The sequence below is a fragment of the Lissotriton vulgaris genome, chromosome 2_1, assembly GCF_964263255.1.
Source record: "Lissotriton vulgaris chromosome 2_1, aLisVul1.2, whole genome shotgun sequence".
Lineage (NCBI taxonomy): Eukaryota > Metazoa > Chordata > Amphibia > Caudata > Salamandridae > Lissotriton > Lissotriton vulgaris.
This window is the reverse complement of record NC_141687.1, coordinates 657580286-657601754: the sequence shown is the minus strand read 5'-3', so window position 1 is coordinate 657601754 and position 21469 is coordinate 657580286. Positions and strand designations below refer to the sequence as shown.

General features: G+C 46.7%; 1 protein-coding gene across 3 annotated transcripts in view; it reads right to left on the bottom strand.

Moving 5' to 3' along the window:
• DNAJC24 (DnaJ heat shock protein family (Hsp40) member C24) overlaps positions 1-21469 on the bottom strand; it is a 369076-nt gene that overhangs the window by 288998 nt on the left and 58609 nt on the right. For all 3 annotated transcript variants that reach the window (XM_086955819.1, XM_086955818.1, XM_086955820.1), the window contains one exon: positions 4297-4440. In XM_086955819.1, the coding sequence (XP_086811945.1) occupies positions 4297-4404 (108 nt within the window). In that variant the 5' untranslated portion in view covers positions 4405-4440. The remainder of the gene's footprint in view (positions 1-4296; positions 4441-21469) is intronic.

The window sequence follows — 21469 nt, the reverse complement described above, 5'->3', positions numbered from 1 at the left end:
TTCTAAATCGATCCAATCCCATATTGACAAACTCCACGACTCGACTACAGAAATTAGACAACACATAGATCAGGGTTTCTTTGACTGGCTCTTTAATTGGTTACCTGACTTGCATTCTTTACGACAGATATTAGGGGGAGTTATTGTTTCTATTTGTGTTCTGATAGCTATTTGTTGCTTTATTCAGTGCATCCCTTCCCTGCTCCAATTTTTTAGTCTTAGTAAGAGACATAGATCAGTTAATTTTGTTTCCTATTATTCTTCTACTGATGTTAGTTCTATTTAGTTTGTGGTAATAGACTGGAGTCAAGGGGTGTAATGTAATGGCTGCCCTTTTCTGGCTCTTTTAAAGGGAAGAATGATGGAGAGTGACTCCAGCCTATCACCCCCATAGCATAGGGATTAGGACTATAGACAGGGCCCCTGCCTTCCATATATTAGAGCATTTTCGTGTCACTTTCCTTAATGTAGGGCTTATGAATTTAAGTTAGGGGATAGATATATAAGTATTAGTCATGATTTGGCCATTTGCTAACATGTTAGGATATTTTCCGTGGAGTTACGCATATTGTGGGCCCCGTAGGCCTTAAACGAGACAGACTCCATTTTGCTTTCTGCCCGGTAGCTCGAGAAGGCTTTCTAGGTGAAGTGTAATGTTTTAGTTTCAAGCTGTTGTTCGCTTGGAGAGAACCGGCTCAGGCTGGCCCTTATCGAAGGAATGTATTTTTCTCCACTCCGAAGACACAACTTCAGGCCGGCCGGCTGGGAACGTGTCCTTGGTATGGGGAGGTACAAGAATTTGGTGGGCGGCAGGTTGCTGGCCGTAGCTTTCCATGAAGGAACGGGCTTTGATATTAGCGAAGGTGTTAGTCAGTTTGTCAGTCAGTCCGTAGGCGGCATCTAGCCGTTAGCATCTCTGCCATTAATTATTTCATGGCGGACAGTCGCCATCTTTGAAGTCCGAGAAAGATTTAAGACCGAAACTATCTGAGAAAGACTGAAGGAGAATTAGCGCGGAGCGCACTGGCACAGAGAGAGAGAGAGAGAGACGGTAGCTAATAACCAGCAAGGTTCCGGTGGCCTGGAGGGAAGCAGACGAGGTTGAGCCTAGCGGTGCAGACGTGTACTTGTGACGGCTGGGGTGTGACTGCGAGGCGAGCCAGGACACAGAGACGAGAAGGGAACCTAGATGACTGCCGAGCCCAGACTTCATATTAATAAGGTGACCTCTGCCCTTTCCCGAATTAGCGCGCATTCTAATCTTTACCTTTTCTTTGCAGAAATTATGTTGCATAGTAATGTGATATGTGTTTATTGTTAATAAATACCCTAGTTCTTATAGAACCAACGTGTGCCTTGTATTCCTGTACAATCTTGGTAAATGCATCTTCTAGTTGAGAGTTGTTTATGTGAACGGATGTGAAATCCCGATCAGGTAAATAGTGATCGAACAAAGAGGGAGTGAGTGGACCTTTGATGCCAAGAATAGGAGGTACATCATATAATTTGGGAACCATATTAAAAGTCATGATTATAGTTTTATCCCGAGTAGATAACTGAGACATTGTCCCGATAATTGTTCATAGGAATGTGGTCGTCGTTGATATGCGGCGTTAGTGAGAACGTTGGGGGGGATCACCAACGTGTATACCCACAAGATTGTGGCTTGCGTAAGTGAGAGCGTCCGGGAGGATACTGGCGTGGAGATCTACCGGATTGTGGATCGTTTGGAAAAGGGAGCATTGGGTTCTGCAGGCCCATGTGTAGACGCACCGGATTGTGTGTCATATCTGCCCTAGGGTAGACCGGTCTGGGTCGGGTTGGCCGCGAGACCAACTGATGTGAATAAGATATTGTAGAAAATCTATGCATGTGTATTGCTATTCCCCATCCTTAGGTGCGACCTGTATATACTTGTATATCTATCCATTGTGAATACGTTCCAAGGAGGGAGGTGAGTACGTTTTGGCTGGGTCATAGGGGCCCCTGGGGGCTGATCCCATCTAAGCGGAAAATCCAGCCATTACAGGAGCATAGAACTATACAACTTCCTGAAGATTAAGGTGGCTATCAACAAGGCAGGCCTTAATAAACAGACACCGGCGATCCTGCAATATGCAACCAACCTAAACAAACTAGGACATCAGGTAGCACACATGTACAAAACCCTAAGTCCCAAATCCACCAAACTCAACAACAAAATCACAAAATACTGGGAAACACTGACAGGTAGAGAGTTCAGCGAGGAGGAGAGGTTCGACCTCTGGTCATCCACGTCGAGAAAGAAGGTATCAACTACCCTAGACCAAACTAAATTCTGGCTAATACACAAAGCATACTGGACCCCCGCTCGCCTAGCCTCCATGGGAATCAGAGAAAGTGATTCCTGCTGGAACTGCAACAAACACACTGGATATCTAGCACACCTTCTATTCCACTGCACCAAAGTCAAGAAGTTCTGGAACACGATAGGCACGCTGATAAATGACATGACAGGTGCCTCACTCCAACTGGAATTCCACAGTCTGGCAATAGGCTTCATGGCTCACCTCAATCAAAAACAAAGAGGACAGGGACCTGATAGACCTACTGCTGACGGCAGCAGTCAAGACGGTTCTGAACAACTGGAAGGACAAGGCGAAAGCCACATTCAAAGCATGGTTCAACTGGGTGACATTCCTAAGGGGAGCAGACACCATAACTGCCAAGCACACACAGACGCCCCACAAGAAATGCGAAATGTGGCGATCACTGGACAACTACTTGTCCTCGCACAAGCCGCCGTAGCTATGGCAAAGCTACCAAAAGGAGCCCCAACTGAGCTAAGAAATGATAACAAGACACCGCACTTTACCGCACCATAACTACTACTCCTACCCTGTGCTTCTTCACTCTCTCCTCTTCTTCTCTCTCTCAGCTCCGGGGACTAAGGGAATGGGCAAGTAGCAACTGAGCGTGTGACAATCAAAAGACAGCAGGGGGGAGGGAGGGGGAAACAGAAGGCTATAGAATGGAGGGCATGAACTAACGAAGGAACAGACTGCCGGAACTGCACAGCCGCAACCAGAAGTTTTAATTTCCAAGACAATCGAACTATGTGCCTCCCTACATTTCCCCCCCCCATCCCCACCCCGGGCATTTTTCTCTTTTTTCTTTTCTCTGTGAATTACCTTCCCATGTATAGGTTACGCACCATGTAAATATAATTTTCAATAAAAAATTACTAAAATTATGCATTTATTTGGCATTACTACTGCTAACTTTGCCAGATGCATCGCGATGGACATTGTGCTAATCCTGCCACGAATGTGATCTTGTCTGATGTGGTCACTATGGTACCATAATTTTATGTGTTGGTAGCTCGGAATGATTTTATTGAACAAAATTAGCTCCTACTATAGAAAAGGTTGGCTCTAGGCCTTTTTAATGGCCAAAGGTGTTAATGTCACGGCTTAGCTGAATTGAGGGGGGAAGTCTGGCACTCTCCCACTCTTTGGAGAAGGGGCAACTCCCATACCTTCCTTCCAAGGGTTGAAATGGATTCAATGGAAATCTTCACTGTACAGCAGCAATTATTACCTAGGCATAGTGCAGCAAAAGGTGTGCCTAATTCTTGGCAGTGTTGGCACGGTCACTGTTGGCTACAATATGACAATTTTGTATCAGAAGCACATGGTGACTTGGGGACGGGATTACATTTACATTGCTAAACCCCAAGCAAATGTAGGGCTAGCAGTAATAGGTAGATCTTGCCAATGTAATCTTTCCCTCACATGACCCCCCCATTCACTCCGCTAAAGGATACCCAATTATTTTTCTATATCCTCTAGTGATCTTATTGCCATTTTCTTCCAATCAAAGGATCCTCCAGTATTACTCAAAGTTTTAGTTTTGTAAACATACGTTTAATCAATAAAGAGACAAAGAGGCCTATAAAGGAAACTTTACAAGTGAAATAAATCAGTTATGCGAACTATGTTACACACAAAAAAAACATGTGAACGGCAAAATCAACAGTTCTGAATTCTACATTTTGCCATTAGTACATTTCTTAGCGACGTCCCACATCATATACGTTAAGATAACAGGATAGGTTTTGAAAGTTCCAAGACACGTAGAATGGCAATGGAATAATGTTTCTTAAGTGTGCTTGCTCCCAAACATACTCTGTGCTGGGATTAAATATTCGGGACAAAGCTCTGAGTTCCAACATGGTAGGAAGTCATGTTAGAGGGATACAAACTTGTGGAAATTAGTTCACTTTTTATTTAATCAATAGGATTAAGGTGCACTTACCATAATTGCTAGTTTTTGATACTTTTGTCTCAGTTCTGTTAGGCTGTCTGTAGGCTTCGCACCCAAAACACCATACCAGTCCTCCTCTGCGAAAGTTCCAGAAGCCATCTTTAAACGTCTAATTCACAATCTTATTGGAACTTTCTGGAAAAAATAAATATTTTGAGTTAAAATACCTGAATTTATATGACGTTTATAACTTGTGTCATTCATCGTTTCATTAGCTTTCGTTCACACAGCACTTATTTCCAAGGGCCACTCCTATTTTCGAGAGTTGTTCTCTCTCCTCTATCACATGCAAGAACATCTTAATATTACCTTGTGTTAAAATTGCAATCTGTTGAGATCCCTCAGTGATGATTACTTGTCTACAAGGTTCCCATCAACCTCAAACATGAATGCCAGTAGCTCGTGAGATATTCTTGAGTAATAGAAATGAAAACAGATACTTACCAAGTTTCAAAAACCCATTTGTCCACTGGTATTTTAAGTGAGAACTTATGTCCTTATTTAGAGATTGGTGGACAGGATAGTCAGTCAAAATGTGGAGAACATCCTGCCATCCTTATTACAAGTGCCACAGACTATAATGCACGTGCAAAACGTCAGCCGGTACATCCACCACATTTGTGACTAAGTATCCCGTCCGCCAAACTCTACATAAGACCCTTTGTCAACAAAGGCAAAGCTCACTTTAAGCAGGAAAACAAAACATATTAAAACAAGCACTGGCGTTGCCAATAGGTCTCGCAGTAGGAAAGTTGGAGCTATTGGTTTTGTAAATGACAAAGCCCTTTATGTTTTTAAAATGAAAAAAAAAATAAAAGGCATTGTTATTTGCAATTGTAATGGCTCCAACTTTCCTACTGCGAGACCTATTGGCAATGTGAGTGGTGTTGCGTGTGTGATTGGCGTTGCGTGTGTGAGTGGCGTTGCGTGTGTGAGTGGCGTTGCGTGTGTGAGGGGCGTTGCGTGTGTGAGGGGCGTTGCGTGTGTGAGGGGCGTTGCGTGTGTGAGGGGCGTTGCGTGTGTGAGGGGCGTTGCGTGGGTGAGTGGCGTTGCGTGGGTGAGTGGCGTTGCGTGGGTGAGTGGCGTTGCGTGGGTGAGTGGCGTTGCGTGGGTGTGTGGCGTTGCGTGGGTGAGTGGCGTTGCGTGGATGAGTGGCTTTGCGTGGATGAGTGGTGCTGCGTGGATGAGTGTTGCTGCGTGTGAGTGGCATTGCGTGTGAGTGGCGTTGCGTGTGAGTGGGGTTGCGTGGGTGAGTTGTGTTGCGTGTGTGAGTGGTGTTGCTTGGGTGAGTGGCGTTGCGTGGGTGATAGTGGGCTTGCGTGGGTGTGAGTGGCGTTGCGTGTCTGAAAGACTATTACTGGGTCACTTGCTTCGCCACTCGTCATGATCCCCGCATGTCCGCTTCCCACACTTGCTTAATTTTTATTAATATTGCTGCAAAGGCCCAGGGATAGCACACTGCTACCGGAGTGCTTGCTTCTGTTGCTTTGCATAACATCATGCATACTTGTTTTTAAATTTAGTATTCTAATGAAAGCTGATTGCGGTCTACTTTTAGGGTCTTGTGGCGTGTCACTGTAAAGAAAAGTTGCATTTTACTAGCTGATACCTCATGTGATTGCATCTTCACTTGTAAATCCAGTGTATTTCACCAGCGCATTCATACCCTGGATAAAGTGGGATTTGATACTGTACATATTACGGCTGAATCAGGAGCGTGGTGCATCGGCCGGGCCTGATTAGAGGAGACTGCCTGCAAAGTGCCGATAGCTCTCTGCGGCAGACAACATGAGGCCCGGGTGAGGCCTGCAATACGGCTGAATCAGGAGCGTGGTGCATCGGCTGGGCCTGATTAAAGGAGACTGCCTGCAACAGCCACAAGCTGGTGAGAGCGGCTGCTGTGTCCTCGGTGTGGTGTGGCTTGGGAGGCGGCGGCTGGGGTCACACACAAACCTGGGAGTGCCGACCCGGCTCTTGGCCTTCACTCTGAGTGCCTGGCTGAGAGGGCGCCCCCTGGTGCGGCACCCCGGAAACTCCACCGGTTTGCTGGCGACTGGGGATGAGATGACTGGCTCGCCCTGGTGATCTGGATCTGCTGCCGCCCTGCATTGGGTGGAACATGCGGAGTGCCGATAGCTCTCTGCGGCAGACAACATGAGGCCCGGGTGAGGCCTGCAATACGGCTGAATCAGGAGCGTGGTGCATCGGCCGGGCCTGATTAGAGGAGACTGCCTGCAAGAGGCACAAGCTGGTGAGAGCGGCTGCTGAATCCTCCGTGTGGTGTGGGAGGAGTGCTGTTGCGGGGAGAGAGAGGGGAGGTGCTGGTGTGGGAGGGGGGAGGTACTGGTGTGGGAGGAGTGCTGCTAGGGCAAGGCTGTGTTGTGGGAGGAGTGCTGTTGCGGGGAGAGAGAGGGGAGGTGCTGGTGTGGGAGGTGCTGGTGTGGGAGGAGTGCTGCTAGGGCAATGCTGTGTTTGCGGGGAGAGAGAGGGGAGGTGCTGGTGTGGGAGGGGGGAGGTGCTGGTGTGGGAGGAGTGCTGCTAGGGGAGGAGAAGCCTGATGCCGGATGGGGGCGGGAGAGCCTGGGAATGCGAGAGGCTGGGCTTGCATGCGATGCGCGTGCATGTACACGGGAACTGCATGAAAACCGCGGGGCTGAAAGCCCTTTGGTTTCACGATGTTTTCGCCGCTTGAATTCTCGCTCCGCTCGATGCGCTTGCGCACATCGATAGGTCGCGAGACCTAAAAATGGAAAAACTGGGAACATTTTCTTCGGCTATATAAGATCGAGGCATCTTGATTTTTGTATTACAAGGGCGTACTCACACACAAGCCTGAAATTTAAAGCAGGTAAGAGGCTTTTATTTTAAAGAGAATTTCTTTTCAAGTTATAGAAAGGAAAAGGTTTTGAAGCGTTTATCTTGAATAGCATTGTTGTGGTTACTCAGAGAGCAGAGTGTATGTTTTTTATTATTTTGCCCTGCTGTGACAAAGGATATCCTTAGTAAACAATGCGAATAGCACCCAGCTATCTTGTAAGTATATTTTACTTAAAAAGTGCAAAGATGGGGTTTAAGACCCAAATCCCAGAACTGAGGCACTTGAATTTACATGAGACCACAACATGCTCCTATGACAAAAGGACTAGGTAGGACAAGAGAGGAGTGACACCTAACGAACAGAACTTATTAAGCGCAATGATTACCAACTAGGCAACTTGGCACTAAAAATCTTCTGAGATTTACAAGAAGTTAGCAGATTACTAAGCAGAACTGGTAGGTCTTCAATGATTTCCTGAAAGAGCATTACAAACAAATACATTTTTTAAGCTCTTTTTATTAAACAAATAGCTCAGGACATTTTTGCAATAATAATACAAGGAACAGACATATCAATACTGTACTTCTTTACTTCTCAGGTATACCCTCGTTTCAAGTAGCTCACAGGGCTCAGGACTCCGCTGGTCTACATTTAGGTACAATCCTATTTCTTTTTTCCCCACTCTTCCTCTCCTGCAGTATCCCTGTACTTACTCCAACGTCACCAAACTTTACTCCATTTTTGTGGACATCCTCTGGCTTTATAGATTACCTTCTCAGCCCCTGAACACCAGTCTAAGTCAGTTTCCCACTCCCGCAGGTCTGGTATCTGACTCACTCCCCATTTTTGGCTATGTTCCTTTTGGCCAACATTGCTGCCACTTTCAGCCATATTAATGTGTATTTGGGACATTTTTCTTTTCCAGGAAAACATATTATTAGCCATCTCAGTTCTGTTTGGATGTCCAATTCAGTGAATTCGGTCATATCTCTTGTCACCTCCCTCCAGAAGACTTGGATATATTGACATTGCCATATGATATGAAAGAAGGAACCAGTTTCTCCACATTCCCTCGCACAATATCTGGACACATCACACCCCATTCGGTGTAGCAGTGTTCTGGATGCATATGACCTATGGAGTATACGAAGCTGGACTAGACGGAATCGAGCCCCTACAGCTACATTGCGTGGGCTCTGCACAGCCTCCTCCCAGTCCTCATCCTCCAGAAGTCCCAGCTCTACCTCCCACGTCACCCTCAGGGGCTCCACCGGGTTAAGTGAATTATACAATATTTTCTTGTAGGTTAATGAAGTGGCCTGTGTAACCATTGGGTCCATCAATAATCGGTCTTCTAATGACGAGCAGTCTGGGAGAGCTTTCCCCAGTCTGAGACATTGGCGTGGCATGCCGTAGTTGCATATATCGGTATCTTTCTGTTCCTGCCATTTCATACTCACTTTTTAGGTCCTCAAAGGAGAGCTGTCTCTATTCCCTCCATATGTATTCCAGTCTTTCAATTCCTAGCATTCCCCATTTTTTAAGAACCCCTTCAGGGTACCACTTCCGCCAACTGGTCACTGTCCCACAGTGGAGTCCCCCTTCCCGCCTATGTGTTTTAACACTTCTCTCCAAGCTTGCACTACCGTCTGAGTATGTGGCGGTAGCTGGTTTTCCTTATTTCTGCTATATAGTGCTGCAGAGTACCCCCTTTCACCCATAGCCCAGTGATCTGCCCTGAAGGCTGCGTCCTCACGGTCAGTGAATGCCCAGTCATTTACTACTATTAACTGTCAGGCCCAATAGTACTTGCATAGGTCAGGGACTGCAAGTCCTCCCTCGTATACTCCCCTCTGGAGCTTACAGAGAGCAATTCTAGAGCTACCTCCATCCCATAAGAGTTTTCGCAGTTCACTATTTATATCTCGAAACACCTTCTTGGGTATTTTGTATGGGGTATTCTGTTATACATATAGCAACCTGGGTAGTGACATTTTAAACACGATCCCCCTTCCTAGCAAGAAAACCAGTAGTTTCCTCACATGCTCCACATCGTTCTCCAGTCGCTGTATTTGGGGATATGGATTATCTGTTAGGAAGTCCTCTTCCTTTGTGGATATCTGGATACCTAGGTATGTGAAGCTTGTCTTGTCTACAAAATGAGTGGAACCCACCAGTCTCTGAGGAACTGTCCCAGTCAATGGGAAAATGAGAGATTTATTCCAGCTTATTGTGTAGCCCGAGTAGGTACCAAACAAGTGGAATAACTGGAGCACCCTGTGCACTGATCTATATGGTTTGGTCAAATACAGGAGTACATTATCTGCATAAAATGATATTCAATCTTCCCCTGTGCCCCCTCCCTGTACACCTTGTATTATTGGGTAGTTTCGGACCCATGTGGCTAATGGTTTCAATGCCAGGGCAAAGATCATCGGTGAGAGCGGGAAGCCTTGCTGCGTGCCCTTTCCATGTGGAAATGAACAAGATACTTCTCCATTGACCTTCACCCTTGCCTGAGGATCTTGGCATAGGAGTTTTACCAATGCCCTGAAGTTTGGTCCAAAGACCAGTCTATTCAGTGTTGGGAATATGAATAGCCATTCGATGCTATTGAATACCGTTTGGGCATCCAAGGAGAGCAGCACCGCCTCTTCTGTTCATACCGGTTTTGTCCAGTATAGCACCCCATATAGCTTTCGAAGGTTGAGCCGTGTGCCCCTATGTCGCATAAACCCAGATTGATTCTAGTGTACTAGTGTGGATATGACTGTCCCTAATCTGGTTGCTTTTACCATTGTTAGCACCTTCGTCTCAACATTTAACAGAGATATCGGCCTGTACGATCCACACTCAAACGGCGATTTGCCCTGTTAGGGGACCACCACTATCGTGGCAATACGCTGGTCTTGGGGAAGTTCCCCATATTCACTTGACTCTAGGTACATAATTAGGAGATGGGGAGCAACCTTCCTTACTACGCTCTTGTAGAGCTCTACTGGAAGTCCATTTGGACTGGCTGCCTTTCCTGATTGTAAGTCAGCTATGGCGTCTGCTATCTCCACCATCGTAATATCCTGCTCTAGTGCCCGTCTGTCTTCTGCCTCTAGGACTGGGCGATTCATTTTCTGTACCAATTCAATACAGTCCTCCACCGTTCTCATCATTGAGGAAGTACAAAGTTCATAATATTTTGCAAATGCTTCTGCTATTTCTTTGTCTTTATGATTGATTCCTCCCCCGTGCGTTTATATTTCCAACACTCAGCTTCTGCTCTATCCCTTTTCTCCAGCCAGGCAATCATTTTGCTAGTTTTGTCCCCAACATCGTATAATTTCCTTTGAGTGGATAGAGCCTGTGTTCTCACCTTTTGTTCCCCAAGGTCTTAACTCCTGTCATTTGAGTCTGAGTCTCTGCATCACAGACTCGTCGTCCATAGCGTTCTCCCATGTTTCTCTCTCTAGTCTACTTATCTCGGTTTCAAGTTCTTATAATTCTCTACTCTGCTCCTTTTTCTGAGTGCCAATTTGCGCCTGAGTATATTCTCTAATTACGGTCTTGCAAGCCTCCTATGGTAGCGTAGCCGGTTCCACGGAGCCCTCGTTTTCATGGATGTATTGTATTGTGCATGACTGTACTTTTTGCGCAAACTGCTGGTTTCTAAAATGCCATGAGTTTATTCTCGGGGGTAGTATTGGCTCTTTTAGCACTACTTCAGTGAATGGGCAGAAATACCTCGCGCTTTATGTACAGCTTTCCTGAATTGTCCCGCCTGTGTTTGAAATGTGAAAATATAATATATTCTGGAGTGGCTTTTGTGTGCAGCAGAGGTATGTATGTATAGTCGACACATTGGATTGTGAGCATGCTACAAGTCGACCATGCCCATCACTGCTTTAAACCCTTCTAATGTTTCTCTGCTGAATATCCTCGCAACTCCTGTCATCCTGTCTAGCTGTGGGTCCATGGCTGTGTTCATATACCCCCCAGAGATGAGCGTACCTATGGCATCTCAAGTACAGTGCTTCCTAGCGTCGCCAGGGTGTCGCTGCTGTGTAACATTGGGGAATGTACACTCAGCAAATGTTTAGAGCTTATCCCTCCCAAGTGCCAGTGAGTGCTGCGTACCTTCCTAGTTTATCATGCCAACACCTACTCACTGTCAGCGGAACTGAGGTCTTAATTAATATCCCTGCACCCCTAGAACTTGAGGTGTAACCTGTATGTGCTTGTAATTTGTATCCCTATCTATCCATTGACTCGCATTAATTACCTCCAAGTGGGTTTCCTGGAGGAGCACCACATCCGGACTGTGTCACCGAAGGTACTGGAGTACCAGTGTTCGCTTTATCTTACTTCCCAACCCATTGACGTTCCACGTGAACACCCGGAGAGACAGCTGGGATAGATGCTCATATTTTGGTGGAGGAGGACCATCTGTCCGCCGGCTTCACCAATGTGTGATTCCAGCTCATCATTGAATTGTGTCTCACCCTGTGGGATCAATTAGTATACCTGAGTGCCTATTGGTATGCTCTTATGTGTTTCCAAGTTTAATGTTACTTGTTGTAAACGTATCTAGGACCCTAATTAAATATTCCCGATTTATGCCCTTATGTGGTTATAACAAATCATATCCTTATAAAGGCATAAGAATCATATCCATATTTAGTCATAGCTAATGAAGTCCAAATACGGCAAGGCTACTTCCTTAGACTCCTAGAAAGTACAACGCGTTCTTTAAACAAACCAAACCTCCAGCAACCCGGGAATTTCCCCCAGCTTTTGTTTTGATTTGTTCTAGAACTCCTGCGAGTCCGAAAGAACTGCCAGTTCTTAGTGACAGTTCTTAGTGACTTCTTATGTCCAACCTTACGTCAAATTCGGCACCTTCCGGGTATACATATACCAGCATTGCCTTAAGAAACACGCGGTGGTTTTGAGCAGAGCGGCTATCTACTTACCCAAAGCCCAGCTGATGCGAGTGCCGAAGGAAGCTGTCCCTTCCATTTGACGCACTGAGAAAGACGCTGTCTTTTCTCCTGCCGAGAAAATCCAGCTCCAGTGTTTCCAGTCACCCTTGCGGGTTACTGGGAGATCGAGTCCTGAGAACGAGATACAAGACCTCCTTCATTCTAAAACCAAGGTACGGAGCTGATTAGATCCTTAGAGAATTCTTGATTCAGACTCTTGGCAAAACTAACTTAACTTAAACTGCAACTCCCTTACTCCTTCCCACGTACTAGGCTTAGGTTAGGTACACTGGGGTAGGCATAATTTAGAAGCACCAGTTGAGTACGTTTAGTCAAACTTATCTTTGTATGTTTTGTATATATTTTATCCGTTTTAAGTATCATATGGCTCAGAAACCATATCAATGCTTTTACAGTATTATTTCATAATACTCCTTTTACTGTACGCACCTTACTTTATGATAAGTATTGCAATTGTGGCAATTCATTTCTCTTGCATGAGAAAGAAGACTGCTCAATAAATAACACCTTTTATTGAAAACGCCCTTCTCTCTATTTCTCTGCACTCTGGTGAAACCAAGTATCCAGGATTGACTGAGTGAAATAGCTATCTATTGTTTTCAGGCGACTCTGGAGATATACTCCTTATTCTGGAGGGAGCAAAGTTGTCATGTTTATGCGGTTGTCAGAAACTAATCCCTTCTTGTCTAATCAGGGAAGTTAACTCCTCCCTGTTCATTTGAGAAAGTTTCTAGTGACCTCTGAGCTAGCTGGCTTACCTAATTAAGTCTAACATAGTCCGTAGAGACATAGTCGACCTCAGTCCTACGTCTAAACTGCCGTTTATGTTATTCCAATGCGCAGAGCCTATTGGGAATATAGAAACTACACTACACACTGAGCCTGCAACTAAGTAATTCTACAAAATACTTGCTAATTTGCTGGAATCACAACCCTTGAATTTGCACCCACCTCCCTGCTAGACAGGTCTATAACTACCTGCCACTCCTCCCCCCACCGCCCCAACTTGCAGAGAGCCTGTCGCCCCATAAAACTTGCTGCTCGCCAGGGTAGGCCGGAGAATCTCGTCGGTCTCGCTCTCAACTATGTTATTAGCCCATCTGAACTTACTATATTTTATTCCATTGCACAGTGTCCAGGGTTTCCAGTCTTGATTTGCTCACCCCCTTAGGCTGCTGCTCACCCCCTTAGGCTGCTGTTCACCCCCTTAGGCTGCTGTTCACCCCCTTAGGCTGCTGCTCACCCTTACCTTGCTGTTCACCCCCCACCAGATCCTTAGTGACCAAAGCAATGCAGCAAGGTCCGCTCACTGCTGATCTCAGTTTAGTGTTTTTGCATACATGGCATCACTTCTGTTGGCAGTTCTCTGCTTCATCGTATATCTTTATCCTACACCATACAAGCGCTCTCCACTCTTTCTGGCTCCTCCAGATTTTCCGCTGGTCTATCCCCTTGGAGGACTTCTGTTTCACCTCTCGTCACCACTCTAGCCACTCAGAGGCCTCCTCTGGCCTAGAAAAGTGCCAGGATTTCTCTTCTGCCATTACTCACAGTCTCGCAGGGTAGAACATCATGTACTGGATGTTTTTTGATCGCATCTCTCTCTTTACTTCCTGGAAACTTCGTCACTCCTTTTGAACCTGGAGGGTAAAGTAGGGGGAAAAAAAACAGATTGTTCCGTTTTCATATTTGGGGTCGCTGCTAGATCTTGCTACTTGTAATATAGCATCTTTATCTATTATAGATAAGGATCTTAGCAACGATTGTTTGTGTTGGAGCCCCCGGCCTTAGTTTCGGGACGAGTGCTCTGTGTGCCGCTCAACTGTAAAAAAGATTGAAATCCGCTTGGGTCGGTGATGCTTTAGGATAAGATCTTCCACAAAGAGCTCAAGACTGGGCCCTTCCATTCCCTCCGGCACACGCACCACTCTTAGGTTATTCTAGCTCGCCCCTCCTCGTCTTCGAGTTTTGCTGCCAATACATCTTGTTGTTGCTTGAGATGCTGCAATTCCTCTAGATTTTGTGTAGCGTCCTGTAGCTGGGTGATATTTCCGTCTGCATTTGTTACTTTTTCTGATATTTTCCGGACGTCCACCCTCAAGAGGTTTACTTCCACTGTGACTGTTATCTATTATAGGTTCAAGAGATCCTTTCAAGTCTGTGATAGCCACCATGATTGCTGCTAGTGAAGGTTCTACTGCTCCCGTTTCTATCATTGGATATTCCGAATCTGCTGTTTGAGGTTTGGTAACCACGTATTTGTCAATTTTATTTGTTTGTGTAGTAGATGGGCCTTTTGGTATCATCATTTACGGGTTGATTGTTCCTGATGGGGTGCCGGGGGGCACTCCAGCAATGTGGCGGATCCTGGTCCTCCTCGTGAGGCTATCCCAGTCCAGGGACTTCGCTACCTCTTTATAGGGTTGATTCGATGCCCTCCACTCTGCTTAGCTGGGGAGCTGCTGTGGCCCAGCCCCAGGATGCCCACAGTTTAGATGGTTTCTCACGCCTCTGTCGGCAGGAACATCAAGGCCCAGTTGTAGTGACTATGTGGTGGCTATATGTGGTTCCGATCGCCAGACAGGCCTTAGATTTCTCCGGTCTCTAACAGCGCACCACCCTCAGGGTGTTCCTCCTTTCCATTCGGACCTCTTCGTCTCATTGATGTATCCCAATTTCCTAATCGCTTGACTTGCCGAGATCCTTATTTCTATCTTCGGTCTGAGTGCTGCCAGATTGCCATCACTTCCTCCTGTTCACTCTGGCACGTTTCGGCCTGCGAGTCTGAAGCCAGTCGCTGGCTTGCCCCTCCGACCGCTTCTGCCCGGGCTCTATAATAGCCACCACTGGTTTCCCTACCAACCGCCAGGAACGGGCCCTGCACCACTCTCCCAGCACATTGAATTTTTGGAGTACCTCGGGCCACGCTCCTCCTCTGGGTCTGCCGCTTCTGCGATGCCCAGGCTGCTTCTAATTCACTGCGGCCCTGCTTCTCAACCTCCTGTGGCGCTCGTCAATCCCAGCCCCCTCCTGGTCCCACCCATGGGCAGGACCTAGTCGCGTGCCAGCCCCTTTCTTTGGTATAAAGGTGGGAGCGGGCCCCCTTCCCAAATTAGATAATTCTGAATCTTGATGACTTTCCACGAAAGAACTCTTGAACCTTTCTGAAGACTCTCCCTTGTGGCTAAGGAGTAGCCACCCTGCACCAGCGGGCACCATCTAAGCGCATGCGGTTTTTACACTTTTTACACTCAGTTTTGTTGGGGTTGTACAATATGTCTTGAGCTATATATATAAAGTTACTTTTGCAAGTGGTTCAAGCAAGATACTTTGTTTCTTTTTTGCACTTTTAGAAAGCTGGAATTTTCTTGCCTTAACCATTCGGTGCCTGGAGCTTGTTTACTGGGTCGCATAACTACGTGTAGGTGGCAGTTGGCCGTTGTGTATTGCTCCCAGACAGTGAAACAAAGGGCCATAGATTTTTGCAGGACAGGCCATCTCTGACTTGATGAGGGGGAGGAGCGGTCACCTACTAAACTTGCACATCACAAAGGCTCAGCCTGAGCACACTGACAAAGAGTTTGTCATTAGTCTATTGGGACCCCAGACAGCCTGGGGCCAGGGTAGGAAGGTAGGAAATTCCAAGCACCTCTGTGGTGGGGCGCTAGGTGGCGCAAGAGTGGAATGGCCACCATTGAGTGAGGCTCCAGCAGTCCGGCAATAATTCATCATTTATCCTTGTCCTAATCTATTGCTGGGTCAGGGAAAGGCCAGGAATAGGAAGAGGAATATGTGCGCATGAAGTGGTGCTGACCTGTATGGCACCAGGAGTGCTCATCGGCTGTATGCAGTGAGGAGAAGCTGGGACCGGGACGTGCCTCGCACTCGACTGGAGCAGTGAGCGGGGCACAGTGTCTATTCAACCTCCGGAAGGCACACGAGGTGACAGGCCTGACGCGGTAAAATGGAGGCGCTACTGCCCTGAATTCAAGCGCGTTTCTGCTGGAACCTGCTAACCGGTGCACTGCCGCACGGAGGGTGAGCGGACATCAGAGCAGTGTCAGTAGGAGACGGCGGTAAGAGATTGGGGCAGCAACTACTGAGGCAATACGATATCCCCTGCAGCGGCCGCATGCAACGCAGTGCACACGGCGTGGGGCATAGGACTGCATGGGCTGCACTAACAACACAGCTCGCATCGCTCGTGAGACAGAGTGATTTGGACTGCGCAGTGCCCCATCTCTGCCTGCATAAACGCTAACATATACTGTTGGAGCTGCAACTTAGAGTCCATACACCGCTGATTGGGGTAGTGAGTCGGGGACGGCGAGCCCACCACGCGGAGCAGAGCACTATCCTGCAGTGTGAGATGGGGATAATAGCGAACATTGGACACGGCTTTCGCGGCTCATAGGATAGACTATGATTAACAGGATATGGACTCGGATGTGGACAGGAAATAACTGAACAACCGGACACCCTCTCATTTCAACCAGGAAATAGAGTTGTGCTGGTGTTCGCCTGGAGGAGTGTGAGCTATTCGGGGGCCACCTAGCAGAGCATCCCCGTGAGGGTGTACCCCACTACTGTTTCTCGTTTGATCTATTTGACCTTATTGACGATACATACTATAATGGTTCAATATTATGGTTGTTGGAGAGGGGGGTGGGATGGACACGACTGGCATGATTGGGATGCTTCAGTGGGAGGGGGAAGGGGGGAGCTGTTTTTAGCGGGTGTGTTTCATCTAAATGTTATGATTTATTAGCAGGCCGGTTGACTGCCATTGTTGCATGACTCTTATATGCATTTTGTTAGATTGATTGGTGGTATGGCTGTGGATAATGAGTGTACTTTGAAACTGATGTCGTGGAATATTAGGGGGTTAGGAGATTCGAGGAAGCACAGACAACTCCTGGCATATCTAGATAGACACCAGATACAAGTGGCAATGCAACAGGAAACAAATCCAAGGGCTCCAAACACATTTGCCAGCAAATGGGCAAGTATAAGACTATTTTCGTCCTACTCCTCCTACGCCCGGGGCACCGCTATCCTCATCAAAAAAAGAACGCCTTGTGAGATGATGGGAGCAGTAGAGGATCCACATGGGAGAGATGTTCTAGTGTGGGGAAGGATTGGCAGAGACCTGGTTACGTTAATAAATTGCTATGGTCCCAATATTGACACCCCTGAGTTCTTCTCAACCATCTGGGGAAAAATCCTCAATGTGGGATCTACTCACTTAATATGGGGAGTGGATTTTAATGTGGCCTTTGAACCGGCCTGTGACAGGTCGAACCCCACGATGCAGCATTATACTAAATCTCAAGAGGTGATGCAGGGAATCATGGAGGAAGGTGGGTTAATAGACAACCAGCGACATACTCATCCCCACCTGAAGGAGGGTACCCACTTTACGACACATAGGGGCCCATGGGCATGCATCGATTATTGTTGACTCTCCAGAGGGTTAGGTACTAACATTTGCAATCTCACTCATCTCGCTAGATCCTTCTCCGATCACTGTCTGGTGAAATTAACAATTGCACTGCTTGGATACGATAGGCCAAGACCAAGCTGGAGGTTACAACCACGCGCCCTGTTAGATATGGTCTTTCAAGTTGAATTGGGGGAGGAAATAAAAAAAAAAAATTCAGAATTAAGGGTTCAGTAGACTGTGTGGAAGAGATCTGGGAAGCGTTCAAAACTACAATAAGGGGGTATTGCATCTCTAAAGGTTTCAGAGTGCTCAGGGACGTTCAAAGAACAATTTGGAAATTAGAGCAGGAACTAAAAGAGTTGGAAGGGAAGATGGTGGGAAGAGAGGCAGGGCAGGCACAGACAGAGTTTCTGGAGAAACTGTCAGAATATGAAGAGACCGCGACCACGGAGGCGAACTTCAAAGGCAGACACTGGGTGGCTCTTAAACATGGGGCGGGGGAGAGGTGGGGAGTGCATTGGCAGAAGTGGCGCAAAACCCGAGATTCGCAACTCACATACTGGAGATGGAGGGACCTGGGGAGATAATACACAGAGACACGACTGAAATCCTTGAAATATTCGTCACACACTACAGGACATTGCACACCTCGTAACGGCAGGAATCATTGGAGATGGGTAGCTTTATGGGAGATGTGGCACTTGGATGGTTGGGGGGATACACAGAGAGAGTTCCTCAGCTTACCATTTGAGATAGACGAGATAAGAGAGGCGATAATGCAACTGAGCAATGGGAAGGCGCCGGGGCTGGACTGTCTCCCTGCGGAATTCTATAAGAGTTATATAGACATTATGGCACCAGTCCTCAAAGAGGTATATGAGGAATCCCTGGATGTTGTAATACTCCCCCCCCTCAATGAGGGAGACGATGATCACTTCTTTATTGAAACCTGGCAAGCATTCTACTTCTAGTGTTTCGTATCGGCCGCTGTCCATGATCAACTGCGAAACTAAAATATTGGCCACAGTATTGGCTAATCGCCTTACACTCCTTCTTGATAAGCTTGTTTTGCCATATCAATCAGGCGTCATTCCTGGTAGGGCCACCTCCCATAATCTTCGTACTTTGTTCTCTTTAGTTCAGATGGAAGCGCCCGATTTCCCCCTCGCAGCAGTTTTTAGACGCCACTAAGGCGTTTGATTCCCTAGAATGGGATTATCTATTTGGAGTATTGCAGCGTATGGGATTCCCACGGATCTTTATCTCCTGGGTTAAACTACTGTATACCCGGCCAACGGCGAAAGTCTTCATCAATGGCTGCATGTCAACTGTTTTTTTCATTTCAAGAGGCACCAGGACAGGGGTGCCCACTATCCTCACTCTTGTTCGCCATAGCAGTCGAACCGCTGGCCTGCAGGCTTCGACAATGTCATCAGGATAAGGCGTTCCGCTGCTGCCTCCGCCAAATCTTGATTTCATTATATGCGGATGACATGACGATCTATGTCAGAGACCCCCAACAGAATGTTAACCCTTTATTGCGAGAATTTATAGTGTTTGGCAGTGTCTCTGGTATTAACATCAACTGGGGGAAATCTCAGGTTTTTCCCCTCACGCCAGCAGTCTAAGTTTCATCTCTACTTTCCCCTAGAATGGTGCGACACGGACCTACGGTATCTAGGAATTCATGTGATGAGGGATAGGGAGGAGACGATTCGACTGAATTATGGTACTGCAATCACAAAGTTAATCAGTAATATTACACGCTGGATATCGCTCCCGATATCATTCGCAGGTCGTGCCTCCCTTACCATATTAGATATTCAAACTTCTTACATTTATTGCTACAACATTGAGCGTCTAGTAAGGGTCCATTTACGCCACACATTTAGTCCTAATACTGGGCGTGAATTACAGTAGAGACGGCAAAGAACTCTTTTCACCAGGGAAACAGTGGAAGGACTGCATCAGCGAGCCTTTTCCACCGCTGTTTCCACAAGAGACGGCCATCTTGGGTTAGCGCTCTAGCAGTTACATTCAACCAGCGAGCTGAGCCGGAGAGGACTAATCTTTTTTCGCGCATCGGCGATGACAGTTAAATAACCGATCTCTATCATCACTACCAGAACCCACGGAGCTGCAGAGGGGTAGGATTGAGGTAGTCTCTTGTCAGCGGTAACGTAAGTAAGACCACGATCATGGGTCTTTAAAACATGGTCAGACGTGGAAAATGGCCATGAATATATAACGAACACCCCAAGTGACTTTTGGATGCGCTTTTCTTTTCAGTAAACCGCATGGAATACCCTTCGATGCAGGCTCATGGGGCACGCTATGTTTGACACATCAGTATGTATAGCTATGTTATTTATGTGAATGCATGCAACAGGTGGCTCCGTATTTCCATTATTTAAAAACTACCCGGTCAACAACTATATTTACTTCTCTTAAAACACAGACTGTTCTCTTTTACGAACTCATTAAGTAGAATGTTGCCCCAACTACAACAACAACCCCGTCATCTTCTCAGGGTCGCAAATACTGTAGCTGGGCGTGTCAAATGAATGTATTGAGGCATGTGTGTTTGTGTGAACAATTTTGGAGGGCTACCACATACCCGAGACTGAATAAGCAATGGAGAAAAATATATTGCTGTTTTTCCTGAAATGATGATAAATTAACAAAGATGTTACAAAAGATAACATATGCTTTGTCACAATGTGACCAACGCTAATATGAAAACATTGAGAACTGTGAGCTGAAATACTTGTGCTTTTTCTTTCTCTCCTTTTCTTACAGAGACCGCAATAGGTACATTATTTTTCCTGCTTCACCGTGGGCCAACTCAAGCCCTGAAGCAAAACGAAGTAGCCGATTTTTGCTACTCTGTTTTGGGACTTTAGGCATACCACATAGTTTATAAAAAACGGAGTATAATTAGTAGGTGTAGGAGAGTAGGGTCTGCAATCCTATGATCACCCCAGATTTTTGCTTTTTGCTTCACTGGTTTACGACTTCTCTGGCTGTGGGCCTGCTAATCAGACCCACAGCCTTGCTGTTCTCTCACTAAATTGACACGTGTACCTTAGGTGCATTTACCAATTGGTACTGGGCCACCTTATCAGACCCTGTAACTCAGGGCATAGGTGTACCCAGGGCCTACCAGGGGCTGCAGCATGTATTATGCCACCCCTGGCTGGCCATCTAAATCTGACACAACTGGCTGCACGACAGCTGGGGCAAAGTGGTGTAATCACCCTTTGCTGTAGATATAGTATACCTATATCTAACCCTAAAATGGACATATGTATTCCTATTAGTCACTCCTATGGCAGGCCTTAACAATCCTGAAGGCAGAGTGCTTGGAATTATGTGAGATGGTGCTCTGGCATGAGCTGAGCCCATTTGCAGCTTGCGGAACCAAGTCCTAATAGCTTTTCCATGATAACGCATACCATATACTCTTAAGTGCATTATAATCCTCGCGGTTATTTGCTATCTTTGGTATCGCTTTATCAAAACATGTCGAGTAAGATGTCGAATTGGAATACTAACCCCTCGCCAATTCTGGCGACGGGGTTAGCATTCCACCCTTCTAGAGGGACACGACATGTATGCAACTGTGAACCCCGGTTAAAGTTAACTCGAGCCTCAGCATCACAAAATGGATACTGCCACCACAGACAGAAGTCTGACCTCCTGCTGCTGGGAGTCCTTCCAGCGAGGAGAGCTTGGAAAAAGGGTTTCCTGTCGGGGGCGGTGCTAGCACCGACCCAGACAGGGTTTTGTGTATCCTAGGTAGGCAGGGCTGAATAGGAAGGTGACTGCAAGTGGCACCCCAGTGCTCACAGTGCATCTGCCAGTTTGAACCAGTTCCAGGGGCACACCAGCCCCTGAGCTGGGGAAAGT